This window comes from Taudactylus pleione, unplaced genomic scaffold (assembly GCF_031769625.1).
Source record: "Taudactylus pleione unplaced genomic scaffold, aTauple2 ptg000546l, whole genome shotgun sequence".
Taxonomy (NCBI): domain Eukaryota; kingdom Metazoa; phylum Chordata; class Amphibia; order Anura; family Myobatrachidae; genus Taudactylus; species Taudactylus pleione.
This window is the reverse complement of record NW_028284948.1, coordinates 3,754,311-3,777,026: the sequence shown is the minus strand read 5'-3', so window position 1 is coordinate 3,777,026 and position 22,716 is coordinate 3,754,311. Positions and strand designations below refer to the sequence as shown.

At 40.2% G+C, this 22,716-nt stretch overlaps 1 protein-coding gene across 1 annotated transcript in view; it reads left to right on the top strand.

The window, feature by feature from the left end:
• Positions 1-22,716, top strand: part of COL11A1 (collagen type XI alpha 1 chain) — a 224,649-nt gene that overhangs the window by 13,715 nt on the left and 188,218 nt on the right. Inside the window, exon 2 of the mRNA XM_088451298.1 lies at positions 17,050-17,217. Coding sequence (XP_088307424.1) covers positions 17,050-17,217 — 168 coding nt within the window. The remainder of the gene's footprint in view (positions 1-17,049; positions 17,218-22,716) is intronic.

Genomic DNA, 22,716 nt, shown 5'->3' with positions numbered 1-22,716 from the left:
CAGTAAATAGTAGCAAAGAATTCTCCATAATAGTCAATGTTCCATGTAAAACATGCATTCAGGCAGGTAAACTTAGCCAAAAGTTTCCTATACCACTCCATGAAAATATCTAATGTGTACACACCTTTAGGGTACACACAGTGATTATAAATTAGTAAGGGGGAGATGTATCACTTGTTGGAGAGGAATAAAGTGGAGATGTTGCTTATATCAACCAATCAGTTTCTAACTATCATTTTTCTAGCAAAGCCTATAAAATGACAGACAGAAGCTTATTGATTGGTATGGGCAACTTATCCATTCTATCTCTTTTCAATATTTGATAAATCTCCCCCTAAGGGTTCTTACTGATCTAATCTCAGCCCTAACAAGAAATCATACTTCCCTACACTTCCGGGATTTCTGGGAGACTGATGAATTCTAGTTAGTTCTCCCAGACTCCAAAGAGAGAAGGACAGTCTCCCACACCCTGAGATTTGATAATGCCAAATGTTATGAATGATGTCATTGTGGCTCCTCCCAACAATGCACAATGCCACATGTGGCATTGCACACCAGTGTTGGGGCCACCATTATACAGTTTTCTTGGTCATGCCCCTACACCATCCACCTTGATGGCACTATCCAGGATCTCCCAGAGGCAACATTGAAATAATGGGTAAGTATGATATGAAATAAGTCAGCTGAGGTCAACATACACGCTTATGTTTCATGGTACATTAGGGTCAAATAGCGTTCATGACCATCGGGCATTTGAGAAATTGTCAGTCCTATTCTCTATAGAGATCAAAGATGTCTATTGTCCCAGCTTTTATACTAGAACAGACAAATATCTTCTGGATGAGATGGAGCTGACATTTCTTAGAGTATTCACACAAAGCAGCTATTCTACTTTTAGTTACCTAATTTAGTTCTTTGAATTTGCTGGTACTTTCTGGACAAATGAACATTAATGAATGTACTCAATGATCTCATTCTCTAAAGTGATTTCAGTAGTGCTGTAAACATTAGTTACTAGCTGGTTTAAGCATTCCTCATCATAGTAGTAACCAGTAAGGTGAAAAATGTATTGTAAAAATGAGGCCTGAGGTGAAGAGTTCCAATGTTTGCAGTTAGGGCCTTGGGATATTTGGACTACTGTCTCTCTGAAAACATTATATTTGATATATTGCTTTTTTTTTCCTTTACATTCCTGTAAAAGTGCATAATTGAAGCCCATTACTTGCCACGCAGAAACACCTGGACAGAATGTCTATGTCCTAAGATCCCGATGGGCAGTGTGTTCAGCACTGACATACACTATTAATAGGACTTCTGATCATTGTAATACAGTTTCTACAAATGTCAGTACTCCAACATGTTTTCTGGACATAGTTAAAAATAATACCTTCTTCAGTGTGGATATAAATCACTGTAAAGACCCAGCAGTAAGACACACATGGGATCAGCTTATGCTTCAGAATCATCTGTACATTTTTCTTCATCTGTCTGGAAATATTTATTGGGATGGCAGAGCATGTTAGAACAACTTATTTTACCTTGAAAGTTTCCATCTTTATCCCCCTTCGGACATAACTAATAAAAACAGAAGTCTTGGTCCAGTAATGCTACAAAGGTTCTTCCTTTTGTAAAGGATAAAAATTATTTAAAACCTCTGAGTTATCTTAGTTCTACTAATTCTAGTTTATGTACATTTTATACATTGTATCTTGAAAGCAGCCAAAGGCTAACCAGGGAGATCTAATGAGGCCTATACATTACAATGGATTGCCCCAATTCCCCGTTCTGCCAAATGGACGGAATCGACAAATCTGTGATTTGTAACATGCTTTTTCCCCAATCCACCAACAAAAGGACGATCATTGATGTATGCAGATCAGCGTTATTTATCACTGTTCAGAAGATCAGATCAGCAGAACAGAAAATCAGGTCCTAGATGTATGACCCACATTAGACAATATTCAGCCATCTGATGTTGAACTACAAGTCCCATCATCCTAGTTTTCTGAGAATATTGGAAGTCAGTTAGTAGGTGAAGGGAGGATTCAGACTGCACTTAATAACAAATATATTTGCTTTGTTTATATACATCTCAATCAGGATTGGCTCTACCATTAAGTCAAGTATGTGGCTAAGTAGGTAGTCACATTGAGAAGGGCACCGCTGTGCCACAGCCCGACATGTACTGTAATGTAAGAGTCTGCCGGGCTGACAGAGGGGGTGCAGTGCAGCCAGGCTGCAGCTAGAATTAAGCCGTGCACACTGAGAAAGGGGCCGCCAAGGGCAGAGAATTCCCCCTGTCTGGGAATCTCCCCCACCCTCTCCTATCTATCTGATTGGCTGACACCTAGTTTAAAGTCAGGAACATCAGCATAGAGGCACCACATGTACGCTGTACATGTGGTGCCTCCAGACGCAGGAGTTTGGCTGTGCAGTAGTAAGAAGAATGCGCGAGGAGATGAGGCTGGACCAACCTGGTAGCAGCATGAGGACTGGAGCTGGGGGAGATATGGATGATGGCCGGGACAGGGAGGTGAAAAGGGTACCCCTGTGCCTGCAGCATGGAGCCTCAGGACTGCACTGGTAGTGCAGTTGTAGGAGGAGAGGGGCCCATATACACTACATTATCACTATATGTGCACTATGCTGTCAGTTATCATCACTTCTGGGTCTATCACCAACATGACAATTGGGATTTATGTGTTTGGATATGAGTGGAGGCCCCCACTCCTCTACTGCAATTCTTAGGTGGTGAATAGATGCTTGTGCATGCGTGCGGCTTCTATTGACTGGAGAGAGGGAATGGGGGCATGCCCAGCAGTTCCCGGAATGCTGGGTATGCCCTCAGCATGATGTTCATCTGTACAATTTTTCCCACAATACCACGACCCTTTTCTTTTTTCAGCCAACAAGGTGCGCCAAAATCTATATTTGCTTACCAAACAAATTTGACATAAGTCGGCCTAGATCTCAATGTATACATATTATGATGATGATGATGATGATGATGATAATGATGATTTTATGAAAAATAAAGTTTACAAGTTTAAACTATACAAGTAAAATAATAAACTGTATTAGTGACTCTCTAACATCTTTTAAAATAGGATGATTTATTGATATCAGGCATTGTTGGCAATTGTTTGATATAATTTCCAGTAATACTATGCATCTGAGCAGTGTCAAACAAACTCATCATGACATATTCTGTAATGGTTATTATTGTAGTGATTGTGGGGGAGATGTATCAAACCTTGTAGAGAAATAACTTGGAGAGCGATAAAGACTATCAACCATTCAGCTCCTAAGTGTCATTTTACAGGCTGTGGGTGGGATGTAATAAACATTGCATCGTAGATGTGATACATACCGCCACTAATCGGGGAAATACTGGCATTAATAACGCCTGTAAGTATCTAGAAATTCAATTAAAATCACAAAGGACAGCTCTCCCGATAAGAGCTGTCCTTTGAGATAGAAGGACCTCCAAGTTTATGACCTGGGAGTCCTTTTACACATGCGCAGAATGAAGTGAGCGCCATGGGGAAGCTGGGAGGGATCCGATTCAGCCCTAAATTATAAGTGTTAAAATTGTTCGTCTAGATTTATCACCAAATTATGCATTATATTTTTAGGGAGACACTGGGGCTGATAGTGTATGGAGTGTACACACAACTTGGCTCTGGTCACACTCACACAGCACTGGCTCCAGCTCCTCCCCTTTTCAGTAGAGACCCTTGAACATTTTCAGCACCAGGTCCCTGTGGCTCTTAATCTGGCCCTGCCAGTCCTGTGTTTGATAAATGGCAATTAGGGCTGATTGGTCTCTCCACTTTATCTCTCTCCAATCTTTACTACATCTACCCCGGTGTATTTGAAATACCCAGCATTACTAAATATCAGTGTAATAGTAGTTTTGGACCTGTTGTACTCTGAGTTTGAGTCTGTCCCGCGCTGCCTTATATACCATGTGCCGGCGTTGCATGGTTCTCCTCATTTGATCTGTCCCATTTCCGTTGCTGCAGTGGAAGCCATTAGAGGAGCACTCTCCCGCTCACACTGTGCATGACAGAGATGGGACAGGTCATACTCAATTATTTTATAAAGGGAAATAATATGACAGTAGCTATGTATATACAGAGTAGGTACACATTTACTGTATAGTTTGTCAATATGAAAATCAGAGGCATTTTCAGAGACACAATTATTTAGGTACCACTCTTAAAGTCTAGTTCTGTTCCAGGAAATTAGAGACACTTGGCAACTGTGTCCGTAGTCTTCACAGTATGGCAGACATTTATTTTGTGATCCGTTTAATATCTTGCACAGCAGGGTTTATGGAGGGTGTTCTACATGCGAAGAATATTAGCCTAAGAGAAAAGAAGGCATTGCATAACATCATTGGGAGCAGAGCTTCGTAGGGTACAAAAAAAAAAAAAAAAAAACAAACAGTATATGTTAAAGCCCGCTGCAGTTGATTAGCCAGGAATCATTTTGTTTTCTAGGCTCTTGTCATAAAGTTTGTATTGTTTTAAGCAGAATTTAATTATTTCCTTTATGAACTGAACTTTATACATTAGGAGCTAAGGGGTCTATGTCTATGTACTAAGCCTTTCAGAGGGATAAAGTCAACAGAGCTAAAGTACCAACCAATCAGCTCTTAACTGTCACTTTACAGGCTGTGGGCAGTATTCAATTTGAAGCGGAAACTTGTTATCGGCGATAATTTATCGCCGATGACGTAATTTTCGCCTATTTAATTTTCCCCATATTCAATTTCAAAAGTCTTTTTGTATAAAATCTCGGGGAAAAATTTTCTCCTCAGAATAGCTGATGAGAAGAAGTGCAGAATTGGGGTTTAGGGGTGCAGGCTTAAAAAAATAGCCTGCACCCCTGGGAATGTCCCCTAAAATTAATGTGTGTTAAAAAAAAGTGTAAAAAAAATTGGGACACCCCAAAACAATATTTTACATTTTGGGGTAAAAAAAAAATACGGAACACACTTTTAAAATAGCTAAATTTAATCCAGATGGGTTCCAAAGTATGCGGCAGGTGTTTTTTCAATTCGGGTGATAGCGGCAGGTGCATTTTTGAAGAATTTGAAGAAATCATTTTAGGGACTTAAAAATATGCTTGCACCCATTTTCAAGTACCCCAAATTTGATGGGCATTGTTATTTTCTACCCAAAAAATTGCTAAATGCTCTTCTGCATCACCTTCTTCAAAGTCGCATTTATGCACCTGCTGCGGCTATTTAAAAAAAAACGACTTCCCTTCATCAGGTAAAAAAAGTGGGTACCCATAGTGATCCCTTATGTCTGGATATCTTTAGGGGGGTCCAAAAATGAATTCCCGAAAATTGCCACATTTTTTCGTCGCTTCCAGTTTCTTCTGGTCCCGTTTTCGCGTCCATGGAAATTTAATACGGGGATAAGCAGGCACGCGCATGATAATTTTCCGCCTGGAAAACAGGCGAAGGAGGTGAAAAGTCCAGCAGGCGAAAAGTCTGGACTTTTCGCCTCAAATTGAATACAGGCCTTTGTTTGAAAAATGACAGTTAGGAGCTGATTGGCTGGTACTTTATATCTGTCCGCTTTATATCTCTCCAAAGCTTAGTACATAGACCCCTAAGATGGATGGGAAATGAGAAAATTATAATCTTACCCTTATCAATTTTAAAGAAATTAAACAGTAACTTGAAAAATATCACTTTTATTGATTTCCAGTATTATAGAAATGGCTAATATACTATTTATTTTTCTCATCTCATAGATGTTTATGACAGAGGTGTACTCTGGGAATATCTTTTGTTGCATTTGGGCATGGTTTGCAAAGCTGCAGAGGAAGACAAAGCAATATCCATCAAAGCATTCAATAATGCCTGCTCTTTACTGTAACACACATAATACAGTCCTGAACTCACTGTAGTAAAGCTTTGGCAACAGATAAAGAGATGTGTCTTGCCCTGCATTTCAAACACTTCCCAGCGGGTTCCTGCAGTGTCCTTCCTTATAAAAATGAGGACAGTTCTGGGAGAAAGGCTGTAAAGTAGGACATTACTTTTTTGGCATATAAATAATTCCGCAATTCAAGAACAAAAGATTCGGTAATTCCTTTTATGATAGTAATATCAGTTTACGATTCCAAGGTAAACAGGGCTATAACTCCAATGTCTTAACTGTTTTGGTTCCAGAGATACCAACTATTTTGCAACACACTCTATCTAGAAGACATACATTAACCTGCTTTTAGACAGTGTTGTTAGAAGATATGGGTTCTTCCATTCATTGGGAAGTGAGATTCAAAAGTTGGTCAGATCAGGACGATTTTCTATTTAAAATGCAACTATTTCACATGAGACCATTCAATTTGATCAATCACATCACATAATGTGTGTCAATTCCTACACTATCAGTTGAGATCTCTCTGCAAAACCATCTGATCTGCGATCCAATTAGACGACGGAAGGGATGCACATCAGGGTTGCAGAAGACTCAAAATACAACTATTTTCAAATGATTGGTCTGTCCAACCTGTAGAAACTGCCCAAATCATGTGAAAAATTGTCCCGTGTATGGCCAGCATTATAGGGGTATATTCACTAAAGGTCGAATTTAAAATCGATCAAAATTGATTAACATTGATGCTGCATTTCTGGGGATAAATCACACATTTGCTAATACTTTATAAAAAAAATCAAAAATTGTCTATTAGTTTTATCGCCAGAAACACAACATCGATGGTGATTTTTATCAATTTTACTATCATTCAAAATCGATTAAAATCGATCTTTAGTAAATATACCTCATAGTATCAGTACCACACTGTGCTGAAACTGCTGATACAGCTCATGTGTGATAATATACAGGGTGTTTTACTCACTTTTGGCCCCAGACATGATAAATGTGGATGCCACAGTACACAACACCACTGTCAGAAGCAGGAATACCTACTGACTAGCAGTGGCAGTTCCAATGGTGGGCAGTGCAGTCCAAAATTAAAATAGGGGAACCACACCAACTGGCATCCTCACTGGCAGTTGGTGTAGCTCCCCTATTTGAATTTTGGACTGCGCTGCCGACTAGGGTGGTGAACAGCTGGCCTTCACTTTGCACATGCGTGAACAGCTGGTCTGGTGGTAATGGTGAAAACTTTCCACACTTGCTATGACTTCCTCCTGTTTCTCACAGACCAAGGTGTGTCTGTGTCAAATTTCACAAAATTATGTTAATTACTTTAAAAGTTATAAGTAAAACATTGGGGCCAATAGCGATTGAAACTCCCTGTTGTAGCATCACTCGCAGGGCAATAGGGCACTCTTTGACTGAAATTCTACTGCAATATCCTGTAGAACAAATTACGGCTTATTATGGTAAAGAATCTCTTTTCATTTTTTTGCACACCTCTGCTGGTGTGTGAGAGAGAATAGGAACACATACGTCACCCCAGAGTGACTTCACTGACCTTCTGTAGGCACTCTGCGGCACATTGTGGAGACCTAGAGAAGAGTGGGGTCCCCCTTGTTTTTGATTTTAGCAAAACCACCCTCAAGTGTTTTGTTTCGGATTCAGTTTTGGATAGCTTTAAAATTGATAAAACAGCTAAAACTATGTAATTTTGACCTGTTTACATGCAATCTAAAAGTAAGATTCGGTTTTTAAATCCCAATTCTGAACTTTCGGCAGACCCAAGCCGAGACTCAGTTCTGATTGAAACCCATAAAGTGACCCAAGCTGGGACTCTATTTGATTCAGAACCCCTAAGTTTGGGTGTGTTCGTTTTTCAGGAAAACCCAACTGCACATTTCTCTGGAGAACTGAATCACTGCTGCAGTCACCGCTGCAGTCTTAGAAAGGAATATTTCAGAGAGAACAAAGATAAAACTACTATTATAGCAGGGGGTGCACTGGTATGGGACATCCCTCCTTTTTCTATGCTCCATGTGTATATATACGTGTTTGTGTTTTATCATTGGGTTGTATGTGGGAATTGTTAAATATGTTTCTACAGTTATTTAGTTTTGGTCCTGCCTGAGATATTTTGCTTAATTAGTTATACAGTATCCTTATTCATCTATACTCTAGGACATTAATGCTGGATTTGTTATTCTATACAGTACCTGTCATATGCAGAGTAAATTTATATAACATAACAAAGCACAGTATAACATCCAATTGAAAACAGAGGGTATATTTACTAAAGTGCAGATTTTTAGAAGTGGAGATGTTGCCCATAGCAACCAGTCAGATTCTACTAAACATTTACAGTGCATCTGGAAAGTATTCACAGCGCTTCACTTTTTCCACATTTTTGTTATGTTACAGCCTTATTCCAAAATGGAATAAATTAATTTTTGTCCTCAAAATTCTACACACAATACCCTATAATGATAACATGTAAAAAGTTTTTTTGAGCTTTTTGCAGATTGAATAAAAAAAAAAACACTAAGAAATCACATGTACATAAGTATTCACAGCCTTTGCCATGAAGCTCAAAATTGAGCTCAGGTGCATCCTGTTTCCACTGATCATCCTTGAGATCTTCCTACAGTTAATTGGAGTCCACCTGTGGTAAATTCAGTTGATTAGACATGATTTTGAAAGACATACACCTGTCTATATAAGGTCCCACTCTTGACAGTGCATGTCAGAGCACAAACCAAAGAAAGAAGTCCAAGGAATTGTCTGTAGACCTCCGAGACAGGATTGTCTCGAGGCACAAATATGGGGAAGGATACAGAAAAATATCTGCTGTTTTGAAGGTCCCAATGAGCACAGTGGCCACAATCATCCATAAATGGAAGAAGTTTGGAACCACCAGGACTCTTCCTAGAGCTGGCCGGCAATCTAAACTGAGCGATCGGGGAGAAGGACCCTAGTCAGGGAGTTGACCAAGAACTAAATGGTCACTCTGACAGAGCTACAGCATTCCTCTGTGGAGAGAGGAGAAGCTTCCAGAAGGACAACCATCTCTGCAGCAACCACCAATCAGGCCTGTATGGTAGAGTGGGCAGACGGAAGCCACTCCTTAGTAAAAAGCACATGGCAGCCTGCCTGGAGTTTGCCAAAATGCACGTAAAGGACTCTCAGACCATGAGAAACAAAATTCTCTGGTCTGATGAGACAAAGATTGAACTCTTTGGCATGAATGCCAGGCGTTATGTTTGGAGGAAACCAGGCTCCGCACATCACCAGGCCAAATCCATCCCTACAGTAAATCATGGTGGTGACAGAATCATGCTGTGGGGATGTTTTTCAGCGGCAGGAACTGTGAGACTAGTCAGGATAGAGGGAAAGATGAATGCAGCAATGTACAGAGACATCCAGGATGAAAACCTGCTCCAGAGCGCTCTTGATCTCAGACTGGGGCAACGGTTAATCTTTCAGCAGGACAACATCCCTAAGCACACAGCCAAGATATCAAAGGAATGGCTTCAAGACAACTCTGTGAATGTCCTTGAGTGACCCAGCCGGAGCCCAGACTTGAATCCGATTGAACATCTCTGGAGAGGTCTGAAAATGGCTGTGCACTGACGCTTCCCATCCAACCTGATGGAGCTTGAGTGGTGCTGCAAAGAGGAATAGGCGAAACTACCCAAAGATAAGTGTGCCTTGCTTGTGGAATCATAATTGCTGCCAAAGGTGCATCAACAAAGTATTGAGCAAAGGCTGAGAATACTTATGTACATGTGATTTCTTAGTTTTCTTTTTTTTTAATTATATTTGCAAAAATCTAAAAAAAAATTTTACACGTTGTCATTGTGGGGTATTGTGTGTAGAAAAAAATGAATTGATTGCATATTGGAATAAGGGGCCTATTCATTAAACATTAAAATTCTCTGGAGATAATTAGCTTTAGAACTCTCATGGAGTTCTAGCCAATTATAGGTGGAATTCATCATTCCACCTCTCCATAAGTATCTATTCCGAAAAGCTGTCATTTTTGCGATAACAGCTTTTCTGGAAATAGATACTTTTCCCTGCCTACACTACCTTATCGCATCTGGAAACAGTGCTGCGCATGCGCTGTTACATCTGTAAAACCAGCGCATGCGCAGCACTGCCTACAGATGCGTTAAGTTTCGTACCCCCCCGATCCCCCCCCACCCCCTCCCCCCTCCGCTCACCTTCCCCCCCCCGACTTACCTGTCCGCGTAGCAGCCTCCGGCTCCGTCCTGCTGGTCTGTCATGTGGTTTCCCAGCAGACCACATGACAGATTAAAAAAAAAAACATTTTGTTTTTCTTTTTCTAAACTTTCTTGTGCTCTGCTGGGGAGCACACATGACAGACCAGCCTCCGGAGCCTGAGGACGGAGCAGAGCGCCGGAGGGACTCGTCGGGGGACCTGCACACGCTGATACAGGTAAGTGGATTCTGCTATTTGCCACCTCACAGTGGCGAATAGTAACTGCATCAAATTCAGAAAATTGATAATTTTCGGAATTTGATGAATACCATAATTTCCACATCCCCATACTAATGTATGGGGAGTGTGGAAATTAACGCAGGGGAACTTAGCAAGGAGATATCTGTGATATCTCCTGTGCTAAGTGGCTACATGAATACCAAAATAACGTTATTTAAGGAAAATGTCCTTAAAAACGTTATTTTAGTGTTGATGAATAGGCCCCTAAGGCTGTAACATAACAAAATGTGGAAAAAGTAAGTACTTTCCGGATGTACTGTAACTAGCACCTTCTAGAAGATAATAACTAGAATCTGATTGGTTGCTATGGGCAACATCTCCACTTCTAAAAACCCATTATTTAGTAAATATACCCTCTAGAGTGGTACAGTGTGTATTATGCAATTGGTCAGTACTGACAATATAGACATAAGGTACAGTGACATGGAGAAATAGAGAATTGCTGTGATTGTGCCTGGAAATTAGAGATGAGTGTCAAATATACACACAGTAGGGCAGAGCTGTGTAATTGTGTTCTTGTGAGCCACATGCGGCCGTCTAAAGCATTTTTGGTATTCTCCATCTTCCCTGATAGACTCTTCATGTTTCTATTAGTAATTTGCCCATGAACATGTAGTAATGTGATATATTTGGCTGTCTTCATGTAAGTGATTGAATATTACAGCATCTAGCCTGTACAGACCTAAGCCTGAGCATACAGTGGTTGTATCATCTCTTATATGGGTGTACTGACTGTATATGACAAGTTTCTTTTTTGGGGCTAAACCTTTTTCCTGATATTTTTTGAAAGCTGTCTTATTACTGCTAATCTCATTTCCCTTCTTTAAAGCTCGTTCTAATCCCTTAAAGAGCACTGAAATGCCCTCTGGACGTGCAGTAATTCTCCTCTGACTGTTTAAGGACCAAAGCCGATTTTTAGCTGCCAAGTCATACATAAAGGACACATGATATTCTTCTAGATATATTGATGCTCGTACACTATAATACAGCATACTAGTCTAGGTTCTTCATGAAGACGTGTGCTATTACTATTGCTGTATTATGTCACTCAACATTGGTGAAAATATTCAACATGGTGGATGACACAAAATTTTAAGCCAACAAGTTATTTACCATGGGATTTACTTATTGCTGTGCTTTTCGCTGTGTGCTAGTGGTTATCTATAATATAAATGTGTGTCTGTTCTAAATCAATGCTTGCCATAGCTTTTATAGGCTGGAATCATACAGTATAATCTAATTATATGACCATGACCAGGGCTTAGTAACCTTCTAATGAGATTACAGGGGAAGAAACCATTCTTCCTCTCCCCTTGCTCACCTTACTGAGCTGCTCCACTGTGCACCAGTCTGCACCTTACTGCTCAGAGAGGACCAATTACTCAGCTTTAAGGCAAATGCTGTAGGAAGCTCAGGGTACTGCAACTGTGTAAACTAATGCCATCTCTGGTTGGCGTTATTTGTAGTACCAATCATCCTGAAAAGTGGTGTGGTGGCTGTGGGACATTTCTGATAACACTGTACAACTCAGATGAGTTTCCCTTAGACTCTAGTCATAAAGATTTCACCTAAAGACGTGAAATCATTTCACAGAGCTCACCACTATTCACTGCAAAAATCTAAAAAATGCTGACAGTCTGCAGAGGACACATCCCGCAGCCTCTGCCCTCTACCCAGTCAGCCCCATAAAGATAAGTGGACATTAGGTACAGAGCCAGCACTGTGCCCAAATTTTCCTTACCTCTGTGGGTCTGACCAGAGTCAAGGGCAGAGGCTGCAGGATGTGTCCTATACGGACTGTGAGCATGAGTAGTCAGCGAGCCTGGAACAGGTGGTCAGTGGACAATCACTTCCTGTGGGGCACCTCTGAATGGCCGCTGTCACTAATGGGGCAGAGAGGACAGGGAGGAGGATGGACTGCTCTTCTCCCCCAACAAGGCTCATTATTTCATCCACAGATGATAAAATCTCTTTACAAAAGTGAAATGGAAAAACTTTGTGTCCTCTTTCTTCATATTAGTGTAGGGAAGTGATATTTACACTAATAGGGGGCACTGCTGGAGAAATCTGTGATTTCTCCACAGTAAACCCTTCTCTGAATGATAAGTTCTTTTATCCAAGTGGACAAGTGATAAAGGGCTTTTCACTGCTGCACCCTTTAGTATGTTTACAGCATTACCATTAATTTGTATCGTCACCAGTTGTATAAATTTTGAACAAGACTACGATCATCACAACGTGCAATTACCATGTAGATTAAAATTATTACAGTGGGTGGGATCTATTTGCTGTTATTCAACATAAAGTTTATTCATTTTTTAATTTATTTGATAAATGAAAAGAAAATAGTGCATCCATTTAAATACTGTCATTATGTTGTGTGTACGTATTTTGACTGTTCACCTGTAAAGCTATGCAATGTTCCAGCAGCAGGTCTCAATTATCCTTTTTATGCGGTCAAACTCATGAAAATGCTGTTTTCGGGGGTTCGACCGCATTTGTCATAAGCACCAAGCTTCGGAAAGTAAAGCTTTTCCCCAGCTTGGACCGGTGGGCAAGTCCATCTTCAGATGGCGTTGCCCAATAGAAGAATATGGGCTTCTCTTGCCCAAAGTTCACTGAGAGGGATCCAATCAGAACTCTCCCAGTATGCCCCACGGCAAGTGTGTTCTTCGCATGCGCAGAAGGACACCAGAAGGACTTCTGTGTCGCAAACCCGGAAGCCCCTCTATTACAAAGGACAGCTATCATCGGGAGAGCTGTCCTTTGGGATTTTCTTCATGCGTACCGGCATAATTAATGCCAGCAGGCATGCGATGAGTGTCAGGATGCATCACATGCAAAATGTGATGCTTGATGCATCCCGCCCAGGGACTTCTATGACAATGTTTAACTTCAATGTGCAAGGCCAACTTAATTTGGTGCATGCACACATCTTCTATACAACTAATAAAGTTGTAATGGTTGTGTCTGTCAATTTTTTTGGGAGAAATGTACTCCTTAGGAGTGTGTATGGACTATGGAGACAAAATTTTTTTTACATACATTGTGTACATATTCCACCTACATAAAGATAATGGCTATATTTTGTTTATTTTTATAATACAATTGTTAATGTGTTTTGTTTGTTTTTTGTGTGCAATCTGTGCAGTGTAAGAGACTGCTCCTGAGTGTCTGCTTGGCTATTAACATTTTTTCTCTGAGTTTTTGTTTGTCTGTCTGTTCATTCCGACATCACGCAAAAACTACGCAATGACTTTGGATTGCATTTTCAATATTGTATAGCTTAGTCATCTAGAAAGAAAATGAGGTATCCATTATCTCAATGTGACATCAGGGAGAGGCGCAATAAAGGAATAACCAGACGCTCACACTCAGCGCATGCAGTGTGCAGGCTCCTTAAGCCCAAAATTGCTAGATGTATATAAATATAATTATTAAGAGACAAATATACTTTTAGGGACTGTTTATGAACTATGGAGACAAAAAAATGTTTTTATCGGAATTTGGACAGACTCAAGTGCAAAATGACTATATGTAAATAATTATATATATACAGTATATACATATAATGAAAACCACAAACAGTTATATGTGTATGCATGTAGAAATGCATAGATATATATATCTCAAGATCTATTTTTCAGGAAAATCCAACTATATATTAAGCACTGATCAGGCAGCTTATCTTCGCTCATGAAGTTGTAGTATACATGTCAATCCAGTAGATGGTGCACCAAAACAAATACTACATATCATAGAGTCGCTGCTCATCTTACTTGCAACCTTTCAGTGTTATTGTAGGTTAAGTAGCAACAGATTTGAGATCTACAAGATAATATAGTGAACTGGACTGTGAGATTGATTGCCCCTTGAATTGTATTTTGTGGTTTACATAAAAAAATAGAAAAACTGTGGATTCTTATTGTTTACAAAGACATTTTGTGATCATTGTCTACAATATAAAATATACATCACAATATTAGATGCCACTACTGTCTTTCTATAATTAGTTCCGCTGAGCAAAAATAGACATCCACACGAATTAAGCTGCTGGCAAATGCTAGTCTCCAATAAAATTATGAAGTTTTTCCCACATGATAAATACTGTGGATATGCGTTAAACAGCACAAAGTACAACTTGGCTTGGAGAGCAGGTTTTTTACAAAACCACTATTCTTCCTGGGGACTCGTTGTAAATGGAAACAATATCTCTTCACATAACACAACATCCATTTGAATACCTTGATCTACATCAGAGAAAATTAACACCCTGAGACCCCAAGCTACAGATTATTTGTAAATGTAAATTTAGTTTTTTGTTTTGTCTGTTGGAAATTGTTTGTTTTATATACAGTAGCCAGGTACTTTCCTGAAACAGTGCTTTATATTTTCAGAATATGTAAATGTGGTATTATTATCTGCTGTTTTAACAATGAAGTGAAATGACCTTAGGATAAAATGAATTGTTACTTAAGCCATCCACATATGAGTTGATATGTTTTTTTGGCTCAATCACTGAATGACTAAGTCTGTGACCAATTTTGACAGCTATCCGGGTGGCTAAATTGCATAAATATAGTTGTTTAGTGGTTAGTAGGATAGTTTGAACTATTTACCCAGCAGAAGACATCACTCATGGTCCCAAATGGACATTTGACAATGGGCCCCTCTGTCCTGCCTGATCATCATCATAGTTTATTTGTGGGGTGCCACAAAACCCCTCATTTCTGGAAAGCCAGTTACATATCATATACAATACAGATGTACATAAAAAAAAACAAATACAGATGAGATTGACAAAGTACAAACATGAGACGAAAGATAGAGAGGGCCTTGCTCATGAGAACTTATAGTCTTGATTGAGTGAGCAATGCTGATAGCAGCTTGTGGTATTAGAGTGGACGTGGCACTGGTGGTGGTAGAACATGCAAAAGGTGTAGTATAAAGTAGGGTTAGTATAGATAGATATGGGGTAGATGTACTAAACAATGTGGAGAAGTTGCTCAAAGCAACCAATCAGCTATTGTCATTTTATAGATAGTTGGAAGCCAATTGGTTGCTAAGCCCAATTTCTTTATTTAACTCAAAAGTTTGATACAAGATCTCCTTCATAGGTTTTTAGAGAGTGCCTGAAAGAATGAAGGTTGGCGAATGTCTGATCTAGCAGAATTGGAATATACGTTTATATAGTAATTCTGATTATTTTTGACCCACTGAATTGCAACATTGGTAATTTTGGTCCAAAATTATCAATTTGGGTAAAGGAATAAACCTTATTTGTGATCACCTAACTTGGATATCCTGTTAGGGACATATTTATATATAGCAGGTGCTTATGGGAAGACCCAACTATTTTACACTAATTATAACATTATCTTTAACCTGTTTATGGTGCCAAATTTCTAACACTACTTTATAAAGTTCCCACAATAAAAAAAAAAATTGCCTCTATGGGCAGGATGCACCATCGCAGTTTTTGCGGTCGAACCTCCAAAAATGACATATTTGGAAGTTTGGCTGCTTACCGCATATTCACCAAGCTCCAGAATGCAATAAAATCTGGGGCTAGGATGTGGGGGCAATGCGATCTTTAGATGCGTCCCACCATATATCATTTAGTAATTTGCTGTTATTATTACACATTGGTGTGGGATTGTTTATGCCTTCTTTAGGTGACCTATTATATATATTTAGTCAGTGTCTCCATGGAATGGCTTCTGTGAATACTTCTTTCTTTATTTCTTATGCAAATGGAGCTAGTAAACTCAGATAGAAACAGAATTTTGGAGCCTGTGTATATGAGAGGACCCAAAATGACAAAGAGCCAATAGCTTTTTCCTAGCATATCTTGATATTAGGACACTTGAAGAAATATGTCCATTTTCTGTTGTGTACTGTGCGCTTTATGAAACACTGTTAGCAAAACCAAAAAATCACCCAAAATGGGTGTAGATGAGATACTGTAGTTGTTTAGCCATTACAACCATATATTAGAAATCTTGTACTTGTGATAATAATAATAATAATAATAATAATAATAATAATATTAATAATAATACAGTTGCAGACAAATGTTTTTCATAAGGCCTACTAGAAACTCAACTTAAAATGAACCAACTCTTATGTAAAAGTAAAATATTACTATTACCCATATATATATATAAAACCCTTTATAATTCCCTAAATACTTGTACAGTGTAATGATGCGCTTGGCTACGTTCTCAATTTCATTGTGTTAATCATGCTTAAGGATAGCTAATTGGCCAGTGGAAAGTTAGTACCATTAAAACTGTAATGCTTTGGTGTCTTCTAAGAGACTGAGGGGTCTATTTACCAAACTTTGTTAGGAGATAAAGTGAACGTTGATAAGGTACCAGTTAATCAGCTCCTAACTGCCATGTTACAGGCTGTGTTTGAAAAATGGCAGTTAGGAGCTGATTGGCCTGGTACTTTATCACTGTTCACTTTCTCTCCTAACACAGCTTAGTAAATAGACCCCTGAGTGATGTTATTCTTGTATCAAAAAGGTAATTCTTGTAAGATAACTGTGTTATTTATATATGTATACATAGAAAACTAATACTGTCACCTAACTGTTTCTCATTTGCTTATGTTTTTCAGCTGGACCAGTCGATGTACTCAGAGCATTAGAATTTCACAGTACACCAGAAGGTGTGACAAGAACAGCAGGATTTTGCACAAACAGGAAGTCATCCAAAGGATCAGACACAGCTTACAGAGTTCAGAAACATGCCCAGCTTAGTGCCCCAATGAACCAATTATTTTCAGGTAAAATCGAGAGATACTCCTGCTACTTCCCCTAATGTTAGTAATATAAGAGGGATAATTGTGTCACTGGAGAGTTTGGGAAAGGCACATACTATACTCTATGTATGGGATAGAAAACAGTTCCTTGCATTTAGCGGTGTGAGCATGAATATTGTAGGATGTAAGTATATTTACCTTTATTCAGGAAAATTCAGAACATATTTTACTTGGTTCCCTGGACCTGTCCCAGAAAAGTAAGACAAAGCCTGAATGCAGTAAAGTAGCCACACTTGGAAATTTGATTTGTTTGTGGTGCAATATCTAATGTAAGGACCACTAAACCATATATCAGTCCTAAAACAGGTGAAGTCAGGGGTGCTCATTTTATTGCTAAAATGCTGTATCACCCAGTGGGCCTGGACCTGAGCCACACACAAAACACTAAGGGCATGATTCAGAGTTTGGAATAGAGAGAGAGATAGCACTTAACTGTGTACTTGGACAAACCATGTTGCAATGCAAGGGGTGTAAATACATATATATTTTTTTTGCATATAGGGTAAATACTGTCTGCTTTTACATGTAGCCCATAAATACTGCACAGTTTTATTATTACGCTACAATTTAGATGTCAGTTTGGACACCTCCCTCCCAAATCTAAATCTCTCTGCACATTTTAAATCTGCCCCACCTGCAGTGCAGCATGGTTTTACCAAGATGATCAGTATCTCTCTCTATTCCCAACTCTGAATCAGGCCCTAAGGCTTCCACTTGCAGCAGTGCAGATCCATCTTGGTGCATCCTTATGGCAGGTGCAGTTTCTCCATCTGATTATGGCATACTGTAATGTATGAGCGGTTGTGCATCTTCCTAGCCACCCACCTCCTCATCTCTCCTTCTCACTCTCTGCCCTTGATTTTGTCACCCACTTCACAATTAAAATGTAATCCATATGTCAGGACATCACAGCCCACCAGACCCTTTTTCAAACCTGCCTCTCCCCATCTATTTTACTAACTCTGACTTCATTAATCCCAGTACCTGGAGAGGAAGTCATGGCCCTAATCAAGTCCTCTAACCTTCCGACCTCCCCCTTGACCTTATCCCCTCCTGCTTCCTCCACTCCCTTTCTCTTGCTGCATGTCCCCATCTTGCCCATCTCTTAAATCTTTCCCTCTTATCAGACACTGTCCACTCTAGAATAAAGCATGCCCTTGTATCACCGATTCTTAAAAACTCCACCTTTGATCCTCTCTAACTACTGCCCCATCACTCTCCTCCTCTATGCCTGCAAAGTCCTTGAGTGGATTGTCTACAACCACCTTACCTCCTTTATTTCCACCCACTCCCTCCTTGACCATTTTCAGTCCGGCTTTCATCCTCTCCACTCCATAGAAACTGCCCTCACTAAAGTCCTGCTACCTCTCTGACCATTCTTTCTCTGTTTCTTCTCGTGGCTGCATTTCTCCCCCACTTCCTTTACCAGTACATATCCCCTAAGGTTCTGTTCTTGGACCTCTCCTATTCTACCTTTATACATCCTCTTATTCATGAAAGCGTGGAGATAAAATTATTAGAGATAATGTGCTAACCAATCAGCTCCTAACTGTCACATTACAGACTGTGGAGTCTATGTACTAAGCCTTGGAGAGAGATAAAGTGGACACAGATAAAGTACCAACCAATCAGCTCCTAACTGTAATTTTTCAAACACAGCCTGTAAAGGGACAGTTAGGAGCTGATTAGTTGGTACTTTATCTTCGTCCATTTTATCTCTCCAAGGCTTAGTACGTAGACCCCTGAGTTTAAAATAAGACAGTTAGGAGCTGACTGGTTGGTGCTTTATCTTTCACAATTGTATCACTCTCCAAGCTTTTCACACCCAAAGTGAACTAATTTGCAATTTTTGGGTCATATTCATCATTACATAATTATCACTAATGATAATTATGTTTTGAAATTGCTACAAGTTCAATGAATGTTTCATAGGCATTCATCATGCCTCATTAACTAAAGTATCACATCCGAAAAGCTTCTCTTTTTGCGGAGTCAGCTTTTCGGAATTGTGATACTTTTCCCATTTAGCTGTGCTGTCTCCCCCGGAACCTGTAAGTCACACTGGTTAAAGACACTGATAAATCTGCATTAAAATGTAACAAGAGACAATTTAACTAGTTGCTTAATGGCAACAATGTTACAGCTCTTTAGTAATGTGTGTGCTTCTGTGAAGCCGGGTTTGTGCTGAAAATAAAACTAATGGGCTGGCAAGCTCCCTTACCCTACACTCTCCTTGTCACTTTCCTCCGGTTTTCTTAGTAGCACTGGTGGTGTATTCCCTGCCTCTGTTCTCCTTGATATACGGGAGCTGGAGGAGACTGATGGGTGAAATCCATAGTGTGTGGGGTCCAGAGTCTGCAGCTCTTGTTAAGTCCCCATAGCAATGTTAGCTCCTCACCAGTTTCTGCAGCCTCCAGTCGGTGTTCTCCGATGACCGGGAGCCAGGTGAGCCTGGATACTGTTCGGGAGCCTGGTGAGCCTGTATAGTGACCGGAAACAGGGGGATACCTGCATACTGCCCGGGAGCCAAGGGGAGTCCAGGATGGACTGGAGATGCAGCTGGCAGCCGCATGAAGCGAGGACACAGCAGAGATCTGAATAGATCCCTCGGCTGCACAGCTTGAGAACACAAATTAGAATACCGCACAGTAACACTCACAAGTTCAGAAAAAAACGCCTTTTCAGAACTTGGTGAATTACAGAATTTCTATATCCCCATGGTATAGTACTGTATGAGGACTGTGGAAATTATTGTGGGACAGTTATAACCAGGAGATATCAGTGATATCTCCTGTGTTACATGAATGTGAATCAGTCTGTAACTTAATTTCTACAAAAGAAGGCGAAAATTTAAATTTTCACCTGCTTTTGTTTAAACTAAGTTATGATGAATAGACCCCTTGGCCTCCAATATCATCTCTATGCTAATGACGCTCAGATCTATCTCTACCTTCATGTCCTTTTCCTTCCCTCACTTATCTCATCATCTCTCCCCACTGCCTACAACTGTACCAAACATTGGGTTCTGCCTCCCTGCTGCATATCTGGGTATTATAATTGCTTGTCCAGGTCCTCCAATGTTTTGTACTGTAAGTCCGTTTTCCCTTCTTTTGTTAATACGGTTTCTGTGTATGTACTTTGTAAGGTGCTGTAGAACCCATTGTGGCTCCATATAAGTAAAGGATAATAATAATAATAATAATAATAATAATAATAATAATAATAATAAAATCATAATAATACTTTAATTCTGTGTATTGGTGTGGTAACAATTGGGAAGCATGCATAGGACTTTGAATATTGGTCAAATGACTCTCAATCAGGCACTGTATACACTGTCAACATTAGCTGGCTGTGTGGGCATCATTGTAAAATTGCTGAAATACTTAGAGATGCCCACTTTTGCCCTTACAGTTGATAGAAAATTTGACCATGTAGCATCTCATCATACTGTTTATTTATATAAAGTGAATTACGCATGTTTTGTTCAATCAATGGCATATCCTTGCAATATATCCTTGCAATTGTTCCCACATCCCACAATGATACTGAGAGTATATTTACTAAAGTGTGGGTTTATAGTAGTGGAGATTTTTGCACATAGCAACCAATCAGATACTACTTATCATTTATCTAGCACCTTCTAGAAGATAATAGATAGAATCTGATTGGTTGCTATGGGCATCATCTGCACTTTAGTAAATATACCCCTGAGTGAACAATATCTGACTGAAGTGATAATCATTTAACATTTAACAAGTAGCTATTACACAGTCAATGAATGATTTCATTGTTCACTGGACAATTAGATCTACAATCAATTTAAGCATAAACAGGAAAACCAAAACTTTGTATTCAATAATTAAATTTGCCAACTACAATAATCAATCATTGCACACAGGCTATCTCATCTAAACCCATTAACATTAACAACATTGTTTAGCAGACATTGTGGGTTCTTTTGTGCGCAGCCCGCTGATCAGGAGAAAAAAAAGAGAAAATCTTTATTGTAAAGAAAAATGTCAGGACACCTCTGGTACACCCCTCCCCATGAATAATCATGCACTTGGAGGGGTTTAAAAAGCACATTTGGCCAATAAAGAAGACATGTCAGTCTTCAGGTAATTTTCTCTAAAAAGCTCAATAATGGATTAAGAGGTGCATTCAACATCACTTAATTTCTACAAAAGCAGGTGAAAATTAACATTTTCACCTACTTTTGTAGACATTAAGGACAGGGCCTGCTACAGGGGTCTGAGCACCCTGTGACGGCCCTTTACTATGCACGCAACCGAAATTGGGGGCGTGGCCTCATTACCATAGGCCATGCCCCCTAAGTGATTTTATTTGGAGGCGTGCCCGCATGGCACGCCTCCAAATAACGACAGGCTGGGGGTAAAGCCCAGCCCTCCGTCACTGGCTGGGCTTCCCCCAGCCCTCTCCCGTCAGTAAATGGATGCCGCGTCATGCGCGCGCTGCATCCATTCACACTCTGGGGGTCCGGCACCACCGCACTGCTGTGGCGGTGGGGGTCCCCGACCTCCCGATTTGACCACCCGCGGGCCACGTCGGCCCACGGGTGAAACAGCGGGACAGTGCTGTCCAGCTGAAATCGGGATTTTGGGGAGGGGTGCGCCCTTTATGGGTGGCGCCCCTATGCGACCGCACTGGTCGAACACCCCTAGAGCCGGCCCTGATTAAGGATCAGGGCTATTCATTATAAAGGTAATAGTGCACACTGTGAGCAGGGCTGCCAAGAGCATCGGCAAGCAGTCTTTGCAGCCCAGCACTCAGCAGAGTGTGCTGGGCTGCTCAGCTGACAGGGAGGAGGCAAGCCCGGGCCCAGGTAATTAGTACCCGTCCCCTCCCCTCTCGGCGCCCCTGACTGTGGGAGCCAGAAGCCAGGGCTCAAGAGTGAACTCCAGCCTCTGGCTGCCGCTATAAGGAAGGAGCCGGGTGCCCGCTGGTAACAAAATCTCAGCGGGCGCCCGGTAACTCCCTGTGGCACCGTGCTGAAAGGCTGGTTTAGGTGGGCTGAAGGAGAAGGTACTAGCTCCGACTCCAAATAGAACTGATGGAACGCAGTTCTGTCCCCTTCCGGACCACTTTAACCCCTCTAGAGATACACAAAGTAGCAATCAGATTGTTTTCTGAACAGTTTCAAAACATACAAATAACATTTTGAATGGTTTGATGGATTTAATTATTATTTCTACAAAATACCTGTATTATTATTATTGAAACCTACCAAAGTGGGCATTCAGTTCATTCTTCACTGAAAGATAAAATAATAAGGTTTTTTATTAAATACATTAACAGCAAGGAAAATATATAACTAGGTGGAGACATTCAAAAGAGAAAAGGATCATTTAATTCCCCTGTTTTTGTGTGATGTTAATCAGGTGCCACAAATACAACACATCTTCCTTACTAGCTAATTAAATCAGAGTTTTGTCCTGAAGC